This window comes from Carlito syrichta, unplaced genomic scaffold (assembly GCF_000164805.1).
Source record: "Carlito syrichta isolate Samal-C Ts95f unplaced genomic scaffold, Tarsius_syrichta-2.0.1 Scaffold287711, whole genome shotgun sequence".
Lineage (NCBI taxonomy): Eukaryota > Metazoa > Chordata > Mammalia > Primates > Tarsiidae > Carlito > Carlito syrichta.
The window spans coordinates 44,427-70,330 of record NW_007231807.1 but is presented as its reverse complement, the minus strand read 5'-3'; the positions used below and the strand labels follow the sequence as shown (position 1 = coordinate 70,330).

General features: G+C 40.5%; 1 protein-coding gene across 1 annotated transcript; it reads right to left on the bottom strand.

Moving 5' to 3' along the window:
- Positions 1-9,295: 9,295 nt before the first annotated feature.
- Positions 9,296-18,481, bottom strand: ACOD1 (aconitate decarboxylase 1). The gene is made up of 5 exons (XM_008052948.1): positions 18,470-18,481; positions 14,300-14,461; positions 13,230-13,319; positions 10,943-11,148; positions 9,296-10,247 (listed from the first exon to the last, which is right to left on the bottom strand). The coding sequence occupies exons 1-5, from the start codon at positions 18,479-18,481 to the stop codon at positions 9,296-9,298; spliced, it is 1,422 nt and encodes a 473-aa protein (XP_008051139.1).
- Positions 18,482-25,904: the final 7,423 nt, after the last annotated feature.

Below are 25,904 nucleotides of genomic sequence, written 5' to 3'. Positions count from 1 at the left end.
TTTTGTAGAGTGATTTGAGTTTCTCCAGGTATATTCCCAATAGGGGAATTGCTGGATCATATGGAAGGTCAATTTCTAGTTCTTTCAGAAATCACCACACTGTCTTCCAATGAGGTTGCACTAGTTTGCATTCCCACCAGCAGTGTAGAAGCATTCCTTTTTCTCTGCATCCTCGCCAGCACAGGAACCTAGGATGCTGGTGCCATCTCAGCCTAATGGCCTCCTAATTAATAATTCGGCCCAAGAGGCTCAAGCTTTCCTCCTACAATGTAGCCACACAAGTCTCTCTGAATTGCTTCTGCTGCATTCTGTGGATTAAAAGTGAGACTCAATTCAAGGAGAGGGCACCTCAGAAGGGTAAGAATACCAGGAGGCAAGGATACTGCAGCCCCATCTTTGGAGACTTGCTACTCATTATGAATGAAATATACATTTAAATCTCTAACTACAAAACCCCAGAGAAAGTGTGAGGGAGATTCATTTTATGTGAGTTGCTGGTGTTTTGAGGATTTACTCTCCTTTCACTGCAAATAGAATGAGCTTGAGAGAAATTTTAATCCTGAGGTCTGGTACTAAAATTGGCCTTTTTACATCTAAGACAGTATTACTTGTAAATCAGTCTCAAATTATTGCTATTTAAAAACTTTTTAAATTTTAGCCCATAAAGATAACTTTTTGTTTATAAAATGTATCAAGTTATCTCAAATGTTTTTTAAAAAAAGATAGTTCTACTTCATACCAAACTTGAAACATAGAGTAAAAATTATCATCCTGATGAATGTCCCAGGCTGTGTCTTCAGAATGTCACACTGTTGATGCAAAATGGTTGGTTATTATTATAAGATTAATATAAGCCCTTTATGCCTGTAGACGTCACTTGCTGCAAGTCTATATGAAAGCAACGTAAATCCTAACGATTGGGCTTGTTTTAGCAAGTCATCAATAGTCTGCACAAGGATCTCTGAGCAACTTTGCAATTATAGGTTGTCAAATTATGACTTTTTAAATTTAAGTTAATGATTTAATTCCATTATTATCAACTCTAGAAGGCATTAAAGGAATGTTACTTGTGTTATTTTATACCCTCATTCTTTGCTTAAGATTTGTTCAGACATTCTTCTTGTCAGCTGCCTTAATTAATCCTGGCTCCCCAGTCTTTGTGGTTGGTGTGGAGTGGCCGAGAACCATCCTGGGTGGGAAAGACTGCACTGTCAACAGTTCTGTGAAGAACTCTTCAGCCTTCTACTGTGCCAAGAGACTTGTCCGCTGCTGCTGTGTTTCCTCTGGGTTGGCAGTGGAATCCTTCCTTGCTTGTGAAGTCACGGCGGGTCAGGATAATAATGTGGAGAGAGGAGAGGCGAGGATGGAAAGCTTACTGCTAGATAAGCAGGTTCTACAGTCGTTCCTATTTTCCTTCTTTCAGATGAATATACATGGGACTGCTTTTTTGATAGCTTGACAAATTCTTTCATCATGGGGCTGCGGTATCTGGTGACTGGCGTTTGGGTGGAGTGGGATGGTAAGGGACTATGGTTTAAGTTGATGAGACCAGATGGCTTGAATCATATGGAAGATGTATACTTTCAAAGTACATTGGCTAACTCTGTAAGAAAAAACATTTTTTAAATGTAGCTATTCCTTTGTATTATATCATTCAGCGACAGGGATCAAATTGTACTTGCTTTGATTATTTCCTATGATCCTAGTACATTTAGCTTTCTTTTCTCCCACTAACTGGATATTCCAGTGAAGCCTTATGTTGGAACAGATTTCTTATGTGCATGGTGCCTGTGTGCTTTTTGTTCTGAACAGTGTCTGAGAGGCCAATGCAAGTTGATAATTTTAGCCCTCTCCATAGTCATGCTGTTGGGTACCTAAGAAACTTTTTTTCCCCATTTGGTTAGACCTCTTCTTCTGATAGGCTTGCTGATGATGACAGAGCCTCTGTGTACAGGAGCCTAGGTATAAACACAGACGGAGGAAATCTTGTGGGTGTTACCAACAAAATGGCACTGACGGGCACATTCATGGTATGAACCCATATATGTTTTGTTTTTTTTTCTGAGAGAGAGAATCTCACAGCATTGCCCAGACTATTCACAGGTAGAGTAATGGTGTGCTATAGCTTCAAACTCCTGGGCTCGAGTGATCCTCCTGCCTCAGCCTCCTGAGAAGCCAGGGCTACAGGCACATGCCACCCCACCTAGCTCTCTGCAAGATATTTTGGATGGAATAGGAAAAATAGCAGGACTTGTTTTACAATGTTCTTTTAAAAAGGGATTGTGATATTTAGAAGAAATTGGTCAAGTAAAAATAGTTTTGATTCTACCAAAAGAATTTCATACTTTACCACTTGCCTTAAATGTGATCTTGACTCACAATTAAGTAATCATTATTATTCAGATACACATGGTTTCTAGAAAAGCACATTTTAATTTATTTTTTATTATTTTTATTATTATTATTTTTTTTTGAGTTGGAGTCTCACCCTGTCGCTCAGACTGGAGTGCAGTGGCCGCTCCCGGCCACCGCAGCCTCGACCTGCTGGGCTCCGGCGATCCTTCCGCCTCAGCCTTCCAAGTAGCCGGAATTACAGGCGCACGCTACCACGCCCGGCTGGTTTTTTGATTTATTGTAGAGATGAGGTCTCGCTGCCCAGGCGGGTCTCGAACCCACGGGCTCAGGCAATCCACTCACCTCAGCCTCCCAAAGGCATGGGATTACAGGCTGAGCCACCGAGCCCGGCTTATATTTTTATTTTTTAAAGTCAGAAGCAACACTTGCATGCCATGTTTTCAACAGATGGGCATTAGGCTGTTCCAAAGTTTTGCCTGAATCTCCAGGTTGACTCTTCCAGAGGTACCAACTGTAACAGGGGTGGGTAGACTTGCTTTTAATAATTACCACAACAGAAAACAAAGAGAGTTTTTCAAGTGAGATGGTAATATTTGGATGTTGAATTCTGCACTGACAGCTGAACTAAAAGACTAAAACAATTTTAGTTATTTCTCTGAAGGTGTTTGTTCTGTTCTTTATGATTCAGGCATAGCCATCACATTTTTAAAAAGTTATTATGTATCATAAATTCTTTGGACGCACTATATGCTGTAACATGCTGGGCACCTAAGGATTAGCGATAGTTTGAATAGTGACCTGTAAAACCTTCATCTGCTTTGGATGTCTTATGAACTATCTGTGAACTATTCCTGTGCTGTTTTCTTTTTTAATGTAGGGGTTGAGAAAAGAGGATGGGTAAAGCACTTTCAGTAACAATTGGTTAAACAAAATCTGCACTGTGGTAGGGAGATTTCATCTTGGGGGAAGAGACTGCAGTGCTGCATAGATCTGCTACAATAAAAAACAGTGTGTTTTGTTGTGACTTTGCCCCTTACCATGAGTTCCCTCTAGCTTTGTAGAGGGAAATCTTGCTAGACTTGGCAAGGAGACTACATTTCTACAGTGCCACAGGTACTTTGCAGTCCAGGTATGTCAAAGCCCGGAAAGAACTGGAAACTATTAATTCCATTAAAGGAAGACTCATGTGCTTTGGAGACTCCTGGTCCCTGAACTCAACTCATTGCCAGAATGTCACATTCTTATCAGGCCAAGCATGAAGGAAGCAGAGGTCCCCCAGAACAGACACAATGCACTTTCCTCATCTTGTTTCATCATTTTGCTTATCATCTCTCTACTTGTACTAGGTTGTAAACTCACGAGAGTAGAACTCTTTGCCTGTTTTGTTCATTGCGCTATTACCTATGCCAAGAATATCCCCCAGCACATATTAAGCCCTCAATACACTTGTTGAATTGAATGAAGTTTTGCCATTTACCCAGCATTCCCCCAAGAGGTTCCCTCCACAAGCTATCATAGACCCTAAGGTGCTTTCTGGGGCCTATTATGGGGGACTCATCTGATTGTGATCTAGATACAACCTTCCAAGTAAAGTTGTTATAAAATACAATTTATAAACATTGTTTCAAAACTCACATCCCATTTTAAGTGACTGCGTTAAAATCACTGCAGGTCTTTGGTTTATGACAGCTTTAAGCTTACTGGGGATATCAGCGCGAATTAACACTATGATAAAACACACAGCTTACAGAGCTCAAGTGCAACAGAACAGTAGAATTCCTAATGTGGGGGTGAAGTACAACTTTCCTGTAATATTTGTTACCCAACAAAGCCACACAAAGGAAAAAAAAAGAGATGTCTGAGGGCTGGAAAAGCTGTGCAGAAAAAAGCCAGCATGGCAGGCCAGCAGCTGCCGCTTCAGTAGGGCCTGCTTTCAAGGCTGGCCCTTGGCTTGTGCCTAGGAACTTGGCACTTGACCCACTCCCTAGCCGATAAGAATAATTCACTGTATAGATTGTGCAAACAATGTGATTTATGCTGAACACCCGCTTTTCTTCTTTGAGTTTGGAATTCTGATTATTGCTAGGCAGAGGGAGCCAATATAACCAATCAACAATAAAAACCTTGAACTCTAAGTCTCTTCCTCAGGCAGAAGTGTTGCACACACATTACTGAATTTTTCACTGGGGGGGGAAAAAAAAGGAACATGTTCCATGTGTCTCCCCAGAGGAAAGAGAGAACATTGGAAGCCTGTGTATGGATTTCTCCAGACTCTGCCTATGTCCTTTTCTCTTGCGGATCCTGTCATGTATGCTTTCACCATAATAACCCTCCACCATGAGGGTTGCTATATCCTGACTCCTTCTAGTGATTCTCCAGATGTGCGCATGGTCTTGGGGATTGTTGAAATAGATGCAATAGCTGGAACTAGGTCTCCTTAAGGAGAGCAAAGAGGTATGTGGTGACTAAGGCAACCTGATTCAGGCCCCTGGGTGTGTGTTGAGAATGCAGAAATTAAGAGAAGGAGCTGGATGGAAACTCTCTATGAGCTGAAGCCTTTCTTCCAGTCTCAAGGTGGGTTTTCTCCCTGGTGTTCTGACCTGATACATATGGATGACTAATTTGCTTGTGCATAAAGTCTATAACACTAAAAGTGAGCTGAGTTGCATCCTTAGTTGTTCTCTCCAAGAAAAACCAAGTGTTTGCTGCAATTCCTAGATTTCAGATCAGAGTTGTCTAAGTGCCTATCTTGGGCTTCTCAGGGGAGGGCAGCTCAGAAGTAGAGCTTGTTCTCTATCCTCAAGAGACAAGAAACTTTTTTTTTTTTTTTTTTTTTTTGAGTTGGAGTCTTACTCTGTCGCCCATACTGGAGTGCAGTGGCCACTCCCGGCCACCGCAGCCTTGACCTGCTGGGCTCCGGTGATCCTTCTGCCTCAGCCTTCCAAGTAGCTGGAACTACAGACGCATGCTACCACACCCAGCTGATTTTTTGATTTATTGTAGAGATGAGGTCTCGCTGCCCAGGCGGGTCTCGAACCCGCGGGCTCAGGCAATCCACTCACCTCAGCCTCCCAAATGCGCGGGATTACAGGCTGAGCCACCAAGTCCGACTGAGGGTTCAGTTTTAATGTTAGTATTCCAAACAACAATAAAATCTCCGCTAGCACGTTGGCTCAAACATGCCCTAGGTTTTGACCTAGCTTTTGACATGGGCAGGAATGATCATCTACAAAGAAATATAAGGAGTCAATCCCCCTCCCTGTCTCCTCTGTCTCTTCCATTTTTGTGTGTGGAGTACAGTGGGGATGGGTGGTCGTGAGGGCCTGCCAGTGAAGAGGAGCCTTCAACTCTCTCTACAGACCAACATTCCCCCCCATGTTCTCCTCTTCAGTTAACTCACTAGACATAATCACTGATATCAAGGGCACCCTGAGTGCTGTTGTCCCTCTCAGGAGAGAGAGGCTTCTTCACCCGCTGCTGTTGATCTGAGGTATCCATCAGGAGTTGAGGATGTTATTAATGGACTCTCAATGTTGCCCCAAGAAAGTTCTGAGATGAATCAATACAAGACAATAATTAAGTTTTGCCTTAAGGCCGAAATAAAAGTAACCTCTTCTACACCTCTTTGGTCAGTTGTGTTCAAACAAATTCATCAAAGTTACATGATATAACTTATGGAACAGCATAAAGCAAAGAATACAGAGCCGAAGATTGAAAATTCTATACAGTTCTCGGTACTGCTTTGGCTAGAGCCTACAAACTTTGATTTGTAGCATTATTGTTGTTAGTTAATTCTAAATGTTTTCTAATTTTCATCATACTTTCTTCTGTGACCCAAGAGTTATTTAGAGGAATACTTACTTATTTTCAAACATTTTGGACTTTTCTTTCTTTTCTTTCTTCTTCTTTTTTTTTTGTGGAGTTGGAGTCTCACTCTGTCGCCCAGGCTGGAATGCAGGGGCATGCTCACTGTCACCATAGCCTCAACCTGCTGGGCTCGAGATCCTTCTGGCTCAGCCTTCCAAATAGCTGGAACTACAGGCACATGCCACCACGCCTAGCTAATTTTTCTTGATTTATTGTGGAGATGAGATCTTATCAAGTTGTCCAGGTTAGTCTTGAACCTCTGGCCTCAGGCAATCCTCTCACCTTGGCCTCCCAAAGTGTGGGATTATAGGTGTGAGCCACTGCATCCAGCTGGGCTTTTCTAATGATCTTTTTTAAATGGATTTTTTAACTCAATTGCAATGTGATTAGAGAAAGTTGTCTGTATGATTCAGTGCTTTGAAAAGTTGTTGAGACTTACCTTACAGCAGGATATGGTCCATGTTTGTAAATATTCCATGAGATTTCTAAAAGATTGTGAATTATCTAGTTGTTGGTGTAGAATTCCTATTCTATACTCATATACTGATTGTGTTTGAATATTAGTTTATTGTTTTGTTTCCTTGAAATATTAATTACTAGGATATAAATGTTACAAATCTCTCAGTATGGTGGTAGACTTATTTATTTCTCTTTGCAGATTAATATGATTTAGATGCATATAGGTCTAGGATTATTTCAGTTACATATTGATTTGAACCTAGTGACCCTCTTGATTTCTAGTAATGCTTGGTCTGATATTAACATTGATTTGTCCCAGTTTTTTTTTTTGTTAATATTTCATCCATATTTTCCCATCTTTCTACCTTCAATTATTCTGTATCTTTATGTATCTTGCATAAAATATGTAACTGCATTTTAAAAAAGTCTTCTGATGACTCGCAGAGCAGGAATGATAAAATTTGTAAACAATGGTAAAATGGACTTGACCAAAATTTAAAACTTTTTCTTTTTAAGAGGTGGCATTAAGAAAATTAAAAGACAAACCATAGAGTGGGAGAAGATATTTGCAAAACATGAATCTGATAAATAACTTATACCCAGAATATGTAGAGAATTCTTGTAATTCAATCATAAGAGAACAACTCAATGAAAAGAACTGGCAAAAATGGGCAAGAATTAGTCATTAGGGAAATTCAGGATAAAGCCACAATGAGAGACCATTCCACACTCACTAGAATAGCTGAAATTAAAAAGACTGACACTTCTAAGGGTTGATGAGTATGAGGAGAAACTGGAGCCCTCACATATTGCTAGTGAAAATGTAATATGGTGGAGCTACTTTGGAAAACAACTTCTGAATAAAGTTAAACATGTATTTACCAAATAACCCAGCATTCCCACTCCTAAGTGTCTACTCAGGAGAAATGGAAACATATATTCTCAAGAAAACTTGCATGGCAATATTTACAGAAGCTCTATTCATAATATCCCAAACTGGAAACAATTCCAACTGTCTATTAAGTAGTGAGTGGGTAAACAAAATGTGGTACATTGATACAATGTAATGCGACCCAGCACTAAAAAGGGATAGCACACTGATACATACACATATACACGTAAGACTCTCAAACCAATTGTGCTAAGTAAAAGAAGTTAGATACATATGACTACATATGATTCCATTTATATGGAATGTTCAGAAAAGACAAAAGTATAGAGATAGAGCATTGTTTGCTAAGGGCTCAAGGTAGGAATGGGGATTGATTGCAAGCAATACGAGGGAATTTTTTGGAATGATGGAAGGATTCCAAAACTGGATTGTGGTAGTTGCACAAATGTATAAATTTACTAAAACTTATTGAGCTATATACTTAGAATGGGTGAATTAATAAATGCACATTAGACATCAATAAAGCTGTTAGACACTTAAAAATATGTTCAGACAATCTTGGTATTTTTTTTTAACTGGAGCTTTTAGTCCATTTACTCTTTTTGTAATTATAGATGTATTTGATTTTTTAAAGCCATTTTTATCATATGCTTTCTGTATGTCCTGTCTTTTTGATATTATTTTCCCTCTCCTTTCTTGCCTTCCTTTGGATTATTTTTTTTTTTTCCTAATTTCATTTTTCTCCCTCTGTTAACCTGGAAGTGATACACTCTTCTGCTGTTCTCACATGGTTACTCTAGAAATTTTAGTATGCTCACTTATGAATTAACACAGAGTGAATGACTTTTTTCTCAAACAATACCAAAAATTCATAACATATTAACTTTGATGGCTAATGTTGCATTTTTAACCCCACATGACATTTGTATTATTTTATATGAGTATTTACTCATACAATTGCCTCTTTCCCTCCTTTGCGTTTTTATTGTTTCTCTGACTCTTCATTTGAGATATTTTTCTCAAAAAAATGTTGTACTGAAAGGTGATACATTGTAGTGGTTAAGATGATGGGGGTCTAGAACCAAATTGCTTTTTTTTTTTTTCAGACTGATCTTTATTTCTGCTTTACAAATAGAGAAACTGAGGTAGAAGGATACCTGGTAACATGCCCAGGGCATCATCTTGTAGTGGCCAAGGTAGAATTTAAACCCACTAACCTGCTCCCAACCCCCATCGATTCCTATACCGTGGAGGGCTTGGTAATATGTCAGAGTCTAAGAAATCTGTTGGTGGCCAAACAGATCAGAGCCCTTCTCCACTGTCAGAAAATATATATACACATTCACATTCCTCTAAAGGCTTGAGGTCATGAAGTTTGTAAATAATTCCTCTAAAAGATTAATTTATAATCAAATCAAGTCTTGAATTTCACCCTTATGAATGCTTATAAAATCAACTTTTGTGTTTCTTCCATTTTATCATCTTGATTTAGGTAATTCAGACTGTCCTACAAAATTTACTGTCCTACAAAATTATTTGGAAGGCCCAGTCTCCTTCCAAATATATATAGTTATGTTTCTAAATTCTCTCTATCTTGCTTCATTTATTCCAGGACAGAACAAGCAGCAGACCCTTGCTTTATAAAGTACATCATTTAGTCTCCCTCAATACAAAGTCATTTAGATGTTAGCAAGCCTCTGGAAAGATTGTGGGATGAAATTATTACATACTGAATAGTTTTGAAACTGCCTTTGATGGAGAGGGTCCTTTGAGAAGTGTGGCTAACACAGAACAGTCTTCTAGGTCTTCCAGTTTTTCTACCATCTTTATGAGACTTTCCGCTGTGTCACAAGACAGTGTCCCGGAAGTATTGGCTCTGAACTTTTTCTCCAGGTCCTCCCAGCTCAGTGGTTTCCTCCAGTGACCATAAAAGGTATCAGAGCGGTCGGTGATGGTGGCTCCATCCTTGAGGGTGACACTTATTTCACAGTACAGTGTGTTGAAGCTTGGCATGTTGTCCGGAGGGTGCTCCAGTTCCACCTTGCAGAGCAGCTCCCTGACCTGCGGCCTGTCGATCTGGCATTTGTGGAATGACGGGACAGTGATGCCACCATCCAGCAGCATGGCACAGGCCACATACTGGAAGGAATGACGGGCTTCATGCTCTGAGTCTGGAGAGGGCCTATTTACATACGGGACATCTGGAATCCTGAGCACAATTCTCTGGATGTGGTCCATGGGAAGCAGAGCACTCTCTGTGACGAGGCGCTTCCTCACAGATGCAGCTGCGTCTGCCACCCAGTGAGTGGCCAAGTGCGCGGGAAAACGCTTAAAGGCCACGTCCTGCTGGTCCAGCAGCCAACTGTAGGAATCCAGGTCTGGAAGGACTTTGGGGGAATAATTGGCATAGAAGACCCCAAATCCCGCCTCCAAGTCCAAGACCCTCTTGTTTCCTTGAAGACCCAGCATTGCCAGAAAAGCAGCTTCCAGCCCATGCTTGGCGGCATTGCCAATATGAAGGGGCTTGGTCTGAGTGGCAGCGTTGGCCAGGGGCGCCCCGGCATGGGAGACAGCAATGGCCAGGGCCTCTCGGCACTTGGTTAGGCTAAGTCCTAAAAACTTGGACGCCGCGGCAGCACTACCCAAAGTTCCTACCACCGATGGGGGATGGAATCTGAAAAAAAAGGAGCAGAGTTGGAAATTCACAAAACTTCACCATCAGGGGGAAGTATAGCACAGTAGTGCAGAGCATCCGTCATGGAGTCCGACTGTCTGGCTGGGTTCGAATCTCAGCTCTACCACTCATTAGCTGTGTGATCTTGGGAGTTATTCTGTACTTGCTTGTTTTCTTACATAGAATTATGATAATGATAATGTCTATCTTAGGGTTTTAGGAGCTCTGAATGAGTTCACATGTTTACAACAGTGTCTAACACATGGTAAATTCTTTATAAATGGCACTGTTACAACAATTGCCAGAAAGGTTCCCAACTAACTTAATCAGCTATATAGTGTATGTATTTAATGGGCTATACTGACATCTGGTGGGGAGAAATAATACATCAAAAAATGCAGGTGTGCATCATTAAAGTTCATTACTTGAAGGTTCATATGTAGGGGACTTACTGTATTTGATGGTCCTGGCTGCTTGATTGGCTCTCTAAACTCAAAGGAAAATTTTCATTTGCAGTCTAAAAGCCACACCTTTTCATATGGATACAGAGTTTTGTATGTGATTGGTGTATTGACTTATCTGTCAACTAATGTCTTCAGCTGAGCCATCCTTTTAGTCAGAAAGCTGTACAGAGATCGTTACTGACAGAAGGAGGGGAATGTGACCACCTTTTAATGGAAAGTTTCTCTCTTTACCTCTTTGGTATGTCATTGGCTTCCTCAGAGAAATGCATTAAGCGACCTTGCACTTCAATACCAATATTGAAAGCCAGCAGTAGGTCAAGACCAGAAAACTTCAAACTTCTTGGTAGTGCTTCTGATAAAGATGTGAGGACAGGAAGGACAGCCCCAGAAGGGTGAGTGGCAGGGTGCCATGTGTCATCAAAATCCATTGAGTGAACCTATGTAAACAGACACAAATAACAACAAAACCAAAAATTTCCTTGAATGCAATGACTTTTGGACCAAAAAAAGCTTAGCTTAGCAATAACCTTGTTTGACATAAGTTTTTGGGGTTTGTTTTTTTTTAAACTATGATTCTCTGAAAAGAAAATGTGAGGACTGGCTGTAATTCTTTTCTTTCTCTCTTTCTTTTTTTGAGTTGGAGTTTCAGTTGGAGTGCAGTGGCATGCTCATGGCCTCTATTGCCATGAGCTCATGGCCTCTGGCAATCCTTCCATCTCAGCCTTCCAAGTAGCCAGAACTACAGGCACACAGCTAACTTTTGACTTATTGTAGAGACAAGGTCTTACCAAACTGCCTGGGCTGGTCTTGAACCCATGGGCTGATGCAAGCCACTTGCCTCAGCCTCCCAGAGTGCTGGGATTACAGGCTGAGCCACTGAGCCCAAGCTGTGATTCTTAATCACATGGCTGGGCACGAGGAAACACTTCCTCAACCCAGAGGAGGGCAGCACCTTGGAGAGCAGCTAGTGAGCCCCAGGGAGCTTGGGTCTTGCTGAGGTAGCCCCAGTTTATGATGCTACAGCCCCAGGAAAGATCTCTATTCCCCTTTAAAAACAAAGCTGTAGAGTCAGGTGACTGCTTCCTCCTCCCTCCCCCACCCTTTAAATAAGTTATGCTAAAAGTTTAAAGCCATTTATTCCATTTCGGGCCAAATATTTTTGTACTTTTTAATTATGAAGCCCTTTCAAGGTTTTATAGAAGTTGCCAGAATGACACAAGAACTCTCAAACCCAGGTTAACTATTAAGCTATAGTTTTAACATCATTATTTTCTGCTTTAAGGTTTTATTCCTCTGTATTCTAGCCATCTGCTTTGTCCTTATATGAAAATAGTTAGTAATAACCAGAAGTTCATTTAAAAATAGATTTTTATGTCTATGTGATGTGGCAGGTGCATGGCCCACTGCTTGCTGGGCACTTACTTCTAAATGCACCATTGGGTTTGACTTTCAATATCCTCAGCTAGTTGGCCTCATAAATCATAAAAATATCTAAAAGATCCCAGCAGGTTCATTTCTAAACTTTATCTTGCAGAATACTGCCCCTGACACAAAAAGCATAAAAATCATCTGTCAGATGAGTCATGCTGATTTTTGGTTCAGAAAATATAGACACTACCTGGCCATTTTTTCTTTCTCAATAAATACCTATTCAATTAACGAATGAATGAGTGAATGGATGAAGAACACATTCCTGGATAGAAACTGCATTCACAACAGAAAGAAGGGAGACTTACTGAGTTTTATATTCTTTCCTATAAACATTCAAGTTTAGGATATGTTGTGAGTGTTTTTTAAATCTATATCCTTCCATCTTATTTCCTCTACTCTACAATTTGCTTGGAAAACATCCATTCACTGTAAAAGCATGAAAACTAAATTACTACGTAGGAGAGAGAGCAGGCCACTTTATCATTCTGAACTTTAATTATCTCATCTATAAACTATGGAAGTTGGTCAGTTTCTGAGATACTTCCTGACTCTAAAATTGTTATGATTATCTAGTAGTTGTGCAGTCCAGGGTATGTTCCACATTAGTGGCAAGGGCTACCTCTAACTCATCCACTCGTGTCTCCTACCACCTATGGAGCTGTATACCTAGCAAGGGCCAATTGTGTTTATTTCCAAAATTATTTAAGCTAGTTTTCAAAGGATGAAATATGAGGACAATAAAAAAAGAATTTCAGAGAAATTGTCATTGATCTGAAAACTAAGACAAATTCTTAGTATAAATAAGCCACTAACAAACGCTGTAACATTAGGTTTGAGAAAGAAAATTGTAAAGTATCCTGTTTTAAATTGTTCTACATCTATCTTTAAATTCTCATTAATCTTTAAATAATCCAAATCTAGAAAATATACGTGATGGGGCATGGTCTATGTGATAAATACAGTAGTTAGACTGTTACTAACTGATGATGCTATATTCTGATCATCACAATAAAAGAAGTTTGATACCAAAGAAGAAGAGGAGGAGGAGGAGGAGGAGGAAGAAGAAGAAACACATAAGCCTCCTTACAGCCACACCGTTCACAAAAGCAGCATACGCGGGTGGGAGCCTGATGTCTGGCTGGCCCCAGACAGTGCTGGATATAATGGAACTGTAGATCTGGAACAAAAGCATATCAAGTCTGTGATCAGAGAGTGTGAATACAACATACTGTGTCACCATTTCTAGGTATTCTTCATCTTTGGAGGCATTATATTAATAGTGTTCTTTGTTTTTTGAGTTGACATCTCACTCTGTCTCCCAGGCTGTAGTGCAGTGGCATGATATGGTTCACCGCTACCTCGACCACAGCTAGGATTATAGGTGCATGCCACCACTCCTGGCCCATTAAAAATTTTTTTTTTTTTGTAGAGAGGAAATCTTACTACATTGCTCAGGCTGGTCATCAACTCCTGGTCTCAAGCAATCCTCTCACCTCAGTCTCCCAAAGTGCTGGAATTACAAGTGAACTACTGCACCTGACTGTATTAATAGTTCTTATTCAAGCCCTTTGTAATAGATATAAGTCTTAGTCATTGGATTTCTCTCTTCCTTGTAGAGAATACACAACTTTCCCCATGGAAAGGAGAACAGAGGCTGGTTTTGATTCCAGATCATGATCCAGAAATGCTCCAGGGAAGCATGTCTGAATTTACTCTTATTTACACCTTGGTGTAAATACCAAAGAAGGGGAGCTAGCTATCTATATCAAGTACATTCTGTGGAGGGCAGAGGCCACATCGCCCATGTGCATGTTCACGTACTTGGCCAGCCTTTTCTCCAGAGAATCCTACAGACTTGTATGAACAAATGGTCTGTGGCAAGTGCTATTGCTGCTAAGACTCTCTGGTTAAAAGGTGCTTTTCATCATCATCATCATCATCATCGTCATCATAAACCAAGAGGTATTACTAGTGAATAATTTTAAGATAGTGACTTAGTAAAAGACATGGATGAATATTAAAGCTCAGATAATGAAACACAGAAAATCGTAGAACAATACAGAACAATGCTCTATCCATCAAGTATTGAGCATAGAGGAATAAAGCATACATGTGTGCACTTGGCTTTATCTCTGAAGTAGACTTTGAGCTTCTTACTTTACTATATTGGCTGGCTTTGTGAAACACTTCTGTGCTGGTTCCCAGGATGCCAACACCCAGAGTGTCTAGAATCATCCTCTTGCTCCTCTGAATCACGCGATCTGTCAGGTGTCCCACTTTCAAGCCATGGATCGCGTTGGCAAAGCTTTCTGTGACACACTTTAAAGAGAAGAGGGTCAGAACAGTGCTGCAATCCACTTTGTACTTACACATTTCTTTTTTATAAGAGACCTTTTGTATAGAGAGTTTTTGCTCCACTAGAAGAAACCAGTTCAATTTCTAAAAAATAATGGGTACTAAGCACCTATTCTGTGTGAACCCCAAGGATGTGACAATGTACAGTAGCCAGTTTCTGTCCTCGGTTGAGTTGAGGAATAGGCTAGCAAGCAGGTAATGACAACAATGTGTGGAGGGCAATTGTAGAAGGAGGCATAGAGAATTGGAGAGGATGGGACACCTTGCCAGTGTAGTGAGGATTTCTGGGGTACAGTGCATTCAGTCAGCTGCCATTTTTAGATGCGTGCCAGATACTGTGCTGAGTGTTGCAAACAAACTATCCATTTAATAATCACAAGTGTCTAGGTAGGTATTTTTGCAGGTGAAGAGAGTGAGATTTAGACAGCTAAAGTCATTCATTTTCACAGCTTTTAAATGGTGGAATCTGAATGCAAACCCCTACTGGTTTGACTCCAAAATCAGTGCATCTAGCTATTAAGCCCATCTTTTCTAAAGCGTGGTCTAGGGAATATGTGCCTGAGAACCTCCTGGAGTTCTTGCTGAAAAATGGATATTTCCAAGATCAGGTGCATTCAGGGTGGTATGGTCATGGATGCCTGAGGTGAAAATGAACATTTCTGATCCCCACTCTAGCCCACCATAACTAGATTCTCCCCAGAAATAGAACCTTTGAAAGCCCAGAACAGGATTCTGTTTTCATTAGGACTTCTTGGTAATTCTCAAGTGCTTCTGATGCTCTTATGTCCAATATAGTAGTTACTCACCACATGTGGCTATTGGGCACTTGATATGGGGCTAGCCCAAATTGAGATGTGGCATAACAGTAAAATAAAGACTGAATTTTGAAGACTTAGTTGGAAAAAATATAAAGCATCTCAATAATTTTAAAATATTGATTATATGTTGAATCAATATTCAATACATTGATATGTGCCAATCATGTGCTACTATGTGGCATAAACAAAACATATTATGAATTCCATCAGTTCCTTCTTACTTGTAAAACTATGGTTACCAGAAAGTTTTAACTGGCCTATGGGTCTTGAGAACGACTGCCTGCTCTTTCTTGTTGGTGAAAGCTGTCTGGAGATCTTGATACTTGGACTGGTTGTGAAAACTTAGAGGAGTCAGCAGAGGATGGTGCGGGAGATGAAAATGCAGGTAAAAGGCAGAGGTAGCAGCTGGGCCAACTCTTGCAAGTATGAGAGGGTGGAGGGGATCTGGCACGTTTCAGCTGGAGAGCTGCATGCAGGGAACAGGGGTGAGAGGGAATGGATTTGCAGTCTAGGACTGAATGACGAGCATTATGCCATGCGGAAGACTGTGATGTCATCAGAGAGTCACAGCGCTGTCTTAGGAAAGGTAGAGACAGGGTCACAACTGTGTTTTAGAAAGATCTTTGTAGGTAATTGTATAGAGGGACAATCCCCAACTTTTTTAGCATCAAATGGTTTCGTGGAAGACAATTTTTCCACAGCAGGGTTGGGGGTGGGGGTGAGAGCTGGGGAGTGGGGGGTGGGGGGGGAGGAGGAGGAGGGGGGATATCAAGCTTTAGATTCTCATAAGGAGTGCACGACTTAGACCCCTCACATGTGCAGTTCACAGTAAGGTTGGCGCTCCTATGAGAATGTAATGCCACTACTAATTTGACAGGAGGCAGAACTCTGCTTAGCTTGTCTGCCATTCACATGCTGCCATGCAGCCCTGTTCCTTATAGGGGGTTGGGGAACCCTGGTGCAGAGAATGGATTGAAGAAGGGTAGATGAGAGCAGTTAAAGAGACTGCTGCAGTAGCCCAGGTTCCAGGTGGAGAAATGGTAGTGCCTGTGCCCATTCTGCTGGAAAGACCATTCTGCTTCAACCCACAAACCAGATAAAAATTTGCAAGATTATTTGCCTTTCATAAGTAGCAGAGTACTTTGTGATTCCTTTATATATCAAGTTTTCAATGCATAGGCAATTATTCTGTTTTCTACACGTCTTTGCAAACATCTATTATGCATAGTTAAAAACATCCACTCCTAAGTCAGGCTTCACTGGATGCCTCACAGTACCACTTAGTAAGTTGTGGGTTGCTTCCCTTTCTAGCTCTGGTTATTACATCCGGGCACAACTTACTTTGTCTTTCTGAGCATCAGATACCTTATTTTAAAATCTTAGTATTAGGGTGAGGGGTTACTGGATGAAAGCATCTTGGGGTGTTGGGGGTCTCTGACACTGAGTTCAATGCCAGGGCAGAGTTATAGAGATGGAGCCAGTGTCCAGTTGAAAGTTCTTCAACCTGGCCATTGACTAGGTCCATTCTTTGAGTTTCCAGATTTATCAAGTCAGGAAGTGACGGCCTTTGTAAACATAAATAAATAAATAAATAAAGATGAGGTCTAGCTATGTTGCCCAGGCTGGTCTCAAGCTCCTGGGCTCAAGCAATCCTCCCATCTCAGCCTCTCCAGGTGCTGGGATTATAGGTGTGAGCCACACCTGCACCAAGTTGTCTGTCATTTTTTAAAAGGATGGGCTACTTTTTGTGTGTCTGATAGCTTTAATGGGAAGGTGAGGGGAGTTTAGAGTGGGAGAAAGCGCAAGAGAAGATGGCTAGCAGAGAGCATGGATGCTGGCACAAAAGTTTAGATTAGGTGGGAGAATAACAATAATGTTGAATTTCACGCTGCTAGAAATTTGAGTAAACATGTTTAGGGGTAGAGGAAGTAGGGAAGGGAGGGCTAAATCTTAGAGTTTTGAGGACTGGTTGATCCTTGGTTCTAAGCAAAATTACCTCTTTTTTCTCTTCGCAGCCCCATAAGTCCCACAGTTGAGGACATTTAGAGACTGAGTGCTCATCTCTTCAGGGTTCTGTCTAACCCAGGAGTGCCTTACTGGGAAATGTGATGCCCAGCAGCTGGGCAGTGATTGTTCCATCCATCCACACGAAACCATGCTACTGATGACTTAGGAAGGCGAGGCCCCTGGGATCCCCTGAAAGTACTGATCACCACCCTGTTTGCCAAAAACACACGGCACTCCTTGGAACCTACAGGAAGGGAAAACGAGGGCAATAAACACGCAACTGCTTGGCTGTGTGTGAGCCTTGTGTTCATCTATTTTTAAAATAGTTTTCTGGTCTTGAAAGTCCAGAAATGTTTGATTTTTCCCATGGCATTTACATCTCTTTTTAGTTAAATACAGTGACTTTTAATGTATAAGTTAAGGCATAATATGCAGTCATTGAATAAATACGTTTCACTAGTTCTTGCTATGTGTCCAGGACTGTACTAAGTTTTCAAGAAAGCTAAGCCAGGTTTGCGCCTTCTGGCTCAAAAAAGTTTATCTTCTACAGGGGGTTGTGACAGTAAATAGATAATTAGGAATGAAATCTGAGCTGGGCACAGTGGCTCACACCTGTAATCCCAGCATTTTGGGAAACTGAGATAAGAGGATTGCTTGAGTCTAGCAGTTTGAGACCAGCCTGGGCAACATAGCAAGACCTTATCTCTACAAACAACTAGCTGGGCTTGGTGGTGCATGCCTGTAGTCCCAGCTACTCGGAGGCTGAGGTGAGGTGAAAGGATCTCCTGAGCCCAGGAGGTTGAGGTGAACTGTGATTGTGACACTACCCTCGTGAGACAGGGAGAGAGAGGGAGAAAGAGAGAGAAGGAAAGAAAAGAAAAAAAATGCAATCTGGAAATGTCATGATGGACACATAAAACTAGGGGATTAAAATTCAGTGAACTTATACCATTATCTTCTTCTTAATTATATATAGCAGAATCATGTAAAACACTGATGAAAGCCACCATGCAGTTAATTAGAGAGTCCAGAGACTATGAGAGAAGTTAAAATGCCATTTTTGAAACAGAAGCAGGTAGTTCTTAAAAGAAAGGAAAAAGCAAGCAAGAAAAGCAATTTAAGTAAGCCAAAGAAAATGTCACAATACCTTGAGCGCCATGTTGTTCTAAAGAGGAGGTTTAGCTCAGGAGTGAATTAGAGCAGTAATGTGTTTGCTGGGTGACTGATTGCTTTTATACCCATCACTCCTCTAAAACCCATTTCTTTTCATTTTGTCCTAACTCTAGAATTTCCACCATTTCAACACTTTCTGACTAAACTCACTTCCTCTATAATGATTGTTTAAGTCATCAGTGGATAGAGAATTACATGAGGCTAGGAAGTATGGTAGCGATGATCATGTGATTCCTCACAGGCGTCAGAAAAAAGTAAATTTATTGTAAAAGTAGAATTGCTTCTTGTGCCTGGATGGCTTATGTCAATATTAAAATACCATTCACACTCTTTTAAGCAGGTATTTCACTTCTAAAAATTTTTCCAAAGGAAACATGGATATATGGACAAATTTAGGAAACAAGTCCCACATACACATGCACAAAATTCATAGCCTTCCACTTCACCCTGCCAGTTATCATTGTCTAAGGACAGATGTGCCCACCAGAAGTTCCTGGTAGCTTGAGACTAAGAACCTAGAAAGGCATTGGGAATTAACTTCACTTCTTCCCAGCTTGCACCTTTCCTTGTTCCTGACCTGAACTTTCTGTATTTGCACATCTCTGGTTTCTGGTCCTCTGCCTGTCTTCTGGAATATTTCCCCTGCCTCCTTCCCTGCCTGCTATTCCAGGGTCTGCTTCGACACAGCTTGTCCAGACCGCCTTACTCATCATCAGTCACCATGGCTAGGCTTGTCTGGACCTAACTCTGCTCTTCTGGGCAATTGCCGTTTCCCTTGGGCTGCTTGGTCCCGGCCAATTGGTTTGTACTTACGGTGGTCACAAAATCCAAATTGTTTAAAATTTGAGCCTATTGTTCTAGATATGGTGGCAGAATTTGTCTTCGGGAAAGACTACATTTCCGTTCTGGGTCCCACCTCAATTCTGTCACAGAAGGGAGAGGTTTGGGACAAAGAGGAACAAAACTTCTCTGCATAAAAATGCAAAAGGCTATCTTTCTTATGGGCAGCCAGTGTTTCTGGGAGATGAGGTTATGCAGTTTCACTTTTCTTGGCTGAAGCCTTTGTAGAAAGAATGTCAGGGCCCTGAAGACCCGGTGAAGAACAGAGTCAGTGGGGAACCCCAAGGCTTTGTGGGGGTGGAACTATGGCTATAGGCTAGGAGCTACAGGAGGAAGTGACCCCAGGAAACCTCATGTGAAAGGATGCAGGCAGACAGTTGTAAGGGGCAGAAAGATCAAAGATACAGTTTGAAGTTTTTCTTTTCAATATAATCATTCCCTAATATTATCCTCACATCCTTAGAAATGTTTGTTATGTATTACAACCCAGTGTTAGCTGTGCCTTGGAAAGTGAAGGCAGACAAGTTGATCACATGTGGAATAAGAAGGACTGCAGAGGGAAGCCCAGAGTAATAGAGGGAGAAGTGACCAGCAGCAGCCAGGGAATGGAGGTACTTTTTGGCTACCCTAAATAGTAGCAATAGCCAGGGAATGGAGGTGATTTTTGGTTACCCTAAATAGTTAACAAAATGTCAAGGGTAGGGGGAGTATAATTGTTCCTACTTGGACTGTCTAAGGAAGAAGGACTTGGAAAGATGAGCACTTGGGGGTTGCTTGTATTCTACTCATATGTCACCTGCTTCCCAACCCTGGTGCAGATTGGGGAAACACAAACCCAGGTTTAAAATGGGCATAGATGGTGGTTGTGTGTGTCAAGATACCATTTCAGACAGTCTTTATTTTATATCTGTGGACTTCAAAATCAGTTTCAAAATATTTGTTGAATGAATTAATGCAAATCTGATGCTTTCAATTAATCAATCATATTAACACATGAATATAGTTTACCTCTTCTTCATTCCCAACAGAAATATGTCAAGGAGATATATTTGCTAATAACTGTGGCTTTTATTATTATTACTATTATTTTATTTATTTATGTATTTTAGTTGGAGTCTCACTCTGTCGCCCAGGCTGGAGTGCAGTGTCATGCTCACGGTCACTGCAGCGTTGACCTGCTGGGCTCTGGTGATCCTTCGGCCTCAGAAGCTGGAACTACAGGTGCAGGCTATCACGCCCAGCTAATTTTTGATTTATTGTAGAGACGAGGTCTCACCAAGTTGCCCAGGCTGGGCTTGAACTCGCGGACTCTGGCCGTCCACTTGCCTCAGCCTCCCAAAGTGCTGGCATTACAGGCTGAGCCACCAACTCCAGTGGCTGTGGCTTTTATCCTGTCCGGGTCTGAAAACAAGTAGAATGCAATGAACATCTTTCTCTTCAGCTTGACAATAGCAGTTCTAGCTATAAGGGATTGCCTGTGGGAGAATGTGAGTTATCAGAGTAAACCAGGAATATCTGAAACAACAAATCAGGAATGAGAGAACACAGATACTTTCTAAAAAAGAAAAACCATTTAATCTGTTTCATTTTGTCCAGAATAGCTGAGTAGGGTAACTGGATTTCAGTTTCTCTTTGCCAGCTGTGCCCTTCCTTGCTACTTACTATTGGGAAAGTCTGATGAGTCAATCTCAGGACTGTGGTTATTCAGTTTCATTTTATTGAAATCCGATGTTTTATGAGAAATCACAGTGGTAGAAACTAGGATTCATTTTCCTGATCAGGTTTTTGTTAGTTCATTTGGGACACTAAAACATACTTTCCATGGGGATGCCTTTGTAAAAGATGAAACTTGGGGCAAATTATGTTTAATTTCCTTAAACTAACAACAGCAACGATAATCAAATCTTCTCAACCTTGGACTGTGATCTGGCTCCATTTTCCCAGTCCTTGGGTAAGACGATAGAATCACATTTTAACCAGGAAGTTGAAAACTCCAATAAGACATCAAGAAAGAATATTTTAAAACAAATATTTAGGAGAATGTTTCACAGAGTCAAAAGTTTATTTTGTATGAATTTGTGAACTCTCTCCTCCTCTGTTTTCTTTATCAACTTATTAAACTTTTTTTGTGAAATTTTGTAAGTATGCAGGAAGGGATTAAGTTCCAAGGACTATGAAGTGAGGAACTCAAACTATTAAATGAGTGTGTGGCTATAAAATCATTGCTTAAATAAACTGACTCGACTCGACATATTTTAATGTGAAGAGATTGTTCCATTTGTGGAAACTCAGCTTGGTTATAATTTGCCCCCCAATCACTCTCCCTCAAAGAAAAGTATTGGTTGTAGCTTTCTCATAAGTGTAAAATAGACTGAGCATTTTGTAGTTAACTAGCAAATGTTGAGTGATTACCCATGAGCTGTATTGCTCTGTACCAGATGTTTGCTAAAAGCAGAATAAAATAGACCAATGCCTTATTTGAACAAATCTGGAAGACTCTAAAAAATATTCCATGCAAAAATTGTTTATGCACATTTAGCAGACAGAGTAGAGTCTAGGTAGTTGTTGTTCTTTTAAATCTCGACTTGAATATAGACTAATCCCAGGCCTCTTTTAATTTTTATGCAGCTTGTCAATATTGAGCTATGCTAAGTGGCTCCTAAAACCAACTTGTTCTTTTCCCTTTGTGCATTTCAAAATCTGTAAGGTTATTCTATTCTAATATTCTGAGATATCTTTATCTGTAAATCTAAAGTCACTGACAGCACAAGTTTCACTGAATTAATTCAAGGGTTGAATTATTTCAAAAGCCTTGGTCTCAGGAGAAGATTAAATTTTCATACTGGGGCAGTGGTTTACTTTAAAACACACACACACACACACACACACACACACACACACGCAAACAAACCATTTTATAAAAAAATTCTAAGAGTTAAATGATACCCCAAATGCTCTGTGTCTTGAGTCCTGAGATCCATCGGTTCTTGGTATTGTTTAGATACTGCATCTAGAGCTACATTGTAAAGGCATCTAGGCTTGTGTTAGATTTCTGAGAAAACTTTGTTTAAATGTAAACTTCATACTACACTGTCAGTTTATGCTTTAATAAAGCGATAGATTTATAATCCCTGATTTCTGTCTTAAGTTAAAAAAAAGTATCAAGTCAACAACTTTGAATGTAATAATGAATATCAGATTGAAAGTAATATTTCATTATTGGGAAAAATCCATAGATATTTTACAGAATAAAATATTCAATTTATAGGTATGATTAAGAAAATTAGGGGAAAAAAGAACATTCCCAGACATCAAAAGTTAAGCATCTCAGCAGCAAAGATCTCCTCACAGCCTTTTGATATTCCCACGTCACACCAGAGACTCTAGAGGAAGATCAAGTCTTTTTCCATCTCAGAGTAATTTTCTTCTACTACTTTCTTGATTCAGTTTTCTCTTTATTTCTCCTTCTCAATATATATTAAGTAGATATTATGATTTCTGTCTTTTATTCTTGTCTCCACTTAGGATTTGTAATCTCCATATTTTTGCACTTCTGTTCAATGATCTAACAGGATTGTATGACTTGATCTTCTAAACACTAATTTGTTCCTTAGTTGTGCCTGTTCTGCTATTCAGCTCTTAATGAGTTTCTTATTGTTTTGGCAATTGTGTTTTCTCTTTTGTAAGAACTCTTTCTTGTTCTCTTGTTACTATTTTACATAGCAGTGTTTTCTTGTTTTATAAATTGTCTTTGGGAAAATTACGTCAGAAAGAAAATAAAACTTTCTTCTGGGATCATTCTCAGTGCTTCATCACCTTGTTACCTCTCTGTCATGCTGTTGGTCTTATTCATGTCAAGTGATTCTGCATTGTCCTTTCATATTGATAAATTCTACATTAATCAGACTGTCACTGGTGTTGGGACATGATCTCTCTGGCTGTGGTAAATGCGCCCCTGTCCTCTCAATCACTCAAGTTGGAATGACCACCCCTGGGCTTGGAGATCATGGGGCCTCCTGGGTCAGATCTTATGGAAGATCTCAAACTCAAACTCCGCTGAAGTGAGAGGTACGGGTCAGGGTACAAAAATATCAGGTCAACATGTTTTTATATTACAGCATTACATTAAGCAAAATATTTGAAGTGATGGAACCTACAGAAAGAGTTCACTATTTCTTCTTCTTCTTCTTCTTCTTCTTCTTCTTCTTCTTCTTCTTTCTTCTTCTTCTTCCTCTTTTTTTTTTTTAGAGATGGGGGTCTCTCTTTATTGCCTGGGTGGTAGTACAGTAGCATGATCATAGTTCACTGCAGCCTAAAACTCCTGGGCTCAGGTAATCCTTCTGCCTCAGCCACCGAGAGAGCTGAGACTACAGATATGAGCCACCACTCCTGGCTTGGCAGAGCTTTTGATCAAACCTCAGCAAGGTCACTGGTTTGCTTTCCATAGATCAGTGTTTGCTGCTGTTTCAACCAGTTGTGACTAGGGATAGTGGAGTCTTATGGGATTTGTGTGGTCACTTAGTCTTCAGAGGGACCATGGCATGCCACACATTATTTGGCTCATTTATGATGACATTTACCCAATAATTGTCATAATCTGCTTTTCATATTTTTTATGTGGCCTTGACTGCCCCATTTAGTAGAACATAGATCATTAAGAAAGATATTTTGTTGATGTCTCAGTGACTTCATTCCCTTCTCCTTAGTCCCTTCTCCTCCATTTGTCTATTTTCATGGCTATTGGGGCTCAGCAAGCAATACCCTAAATAGAAAGCCTCAGAAACAGCTTCAGAAGCAAAGTTTCACTTAATTTTCTCCTGCCCTCCTGTCTCTCCCTCCTCATTCTCCCCCCTGGTAAGTCATAAAACCAGAGCTCCCTTTCCCCAAAGCCATCCTTAAAGCCTTCCTCTAACTTTCATCCACCTTTTTGTGCAACAGCTGCCATGAAGAAATTAAGACCTTCATTCCAGAGGGGTTCTGCCCCGCACCTGGGAGAAAGGAATGCCACATAGAAAGGCTAAGAAAAATATGAGGAAACAGACCTTGAAGTTTTCCCCACTTAGTCTGTTTCCATTAGATCATACCCTTTTGGTCCAATTGAGGCAGGCACTAGTTAGTATAGTTTAGAAGTATTATAGGGAGGTTTTCTTAGGCAGGTCTAATTAAAATAGGGTAAGTGTTCAGACATCTTTTTTATCCGTATACAACCTTCACCCAACTGACCAGACATATCAGACCTGACCATCTTGTGGTTTGGAAAGTGGAACTATTAGTGCAGTAAATAAACAGAAACAATAGGGAATTACCCCAAACACAGACATGATATTCTAAGAAAAGCCCAAATCTAGTTAGACAGTAACTTTCATTTTTTAGAAAGTCCTTGTGACCTTAGAAGATTGGGAGATGGTGATCAAAACTTGTGACCAGAAGACACCTGCAGCCCTTTGTTCTTAGCTCATGATTTGCTTAAACATCATTGTAGAAGTATATAAAGCTTCTTGTCAAAGACAAGCATGTGTTCTTTCTCTTAAGGTGCCCATGCCCTTTGGGCTTGTCTCTTTCTTTCTAATAAATAATGTCTTAAACTATACTTGGGACTCACTCTGAAATTCTTTTCGGTGGCTGAGTTAGAAGAACCCATGGAGCAACACACTGTACCTCACCCAGCTTCACAATCACATTTCTACATGACTGTCTCTGCTTTATAGAACCTGTAAAGCAAATTTTAAAAAAAGATCCCCCCAAAACTGAGACGTTTCAATCATTTTGAGAATGTATTTTGTGAAGATTTAGGAAGAACCTGGAAGTAAAACCCACAGATCACAGCCAAACCTGTGATCTGTGCTTTTTCCATGGATTTCAGTGGTGGCTTCGGCATTTAAAAGGGAAAGAGCAGACAGGAGGGAAAGGACAGGAACAAGGAAAAAAGATGGGTATGTAGGGCAAACAATTTATATTCCTGTGCAGGCTTTTGATCTGTACTTAGTGATCTTACATTTTACATATGAAAGAGGGGGTAGAGGAACAGTCATAAGATAAAGTAAACGTGGAAAGATAGAGTAGAAGAAGATCTGACAGAACTCTGCTTCAGGGCTTGTCTATAGAGTGGGGGTAGCAGGGAATGTATTCTGAATGATTTCAGGGCCCACAAGATATTTTCTTGCGAGCAATTTGTGAGAGAGGCCATGTGAAGGGACACGTACCCCTCCATCATGGCAGCCATCTCTCTGGGAACAAAAGGAAGACCGTTTTTTTTTTTCCTGTGTGTGACTCAGTTCCCAAGTCCAACTTTCCTCTTGGCATGATTAATTTGAGGTCCCAGCTCCTGTTTTCTTTTACAAATCTTAGTATAAAAATGGACGTCTTTCCCTGTCTCTTTAGCCTTTCATTCTGAAGACTCCTGTGTCATGCAAAACTATAATCAATGCATTTGTTATGATTTTCTCTTGTCAACTTGTCTTCTATTACAGGAGTGTCACCCATGACCTTTGTGATGGGGAGGAGAGGGATCATTCCATTCCTACATGGATGATACATGCGGGTTCTAAAAGTTGCTTTGTGAAATTCAA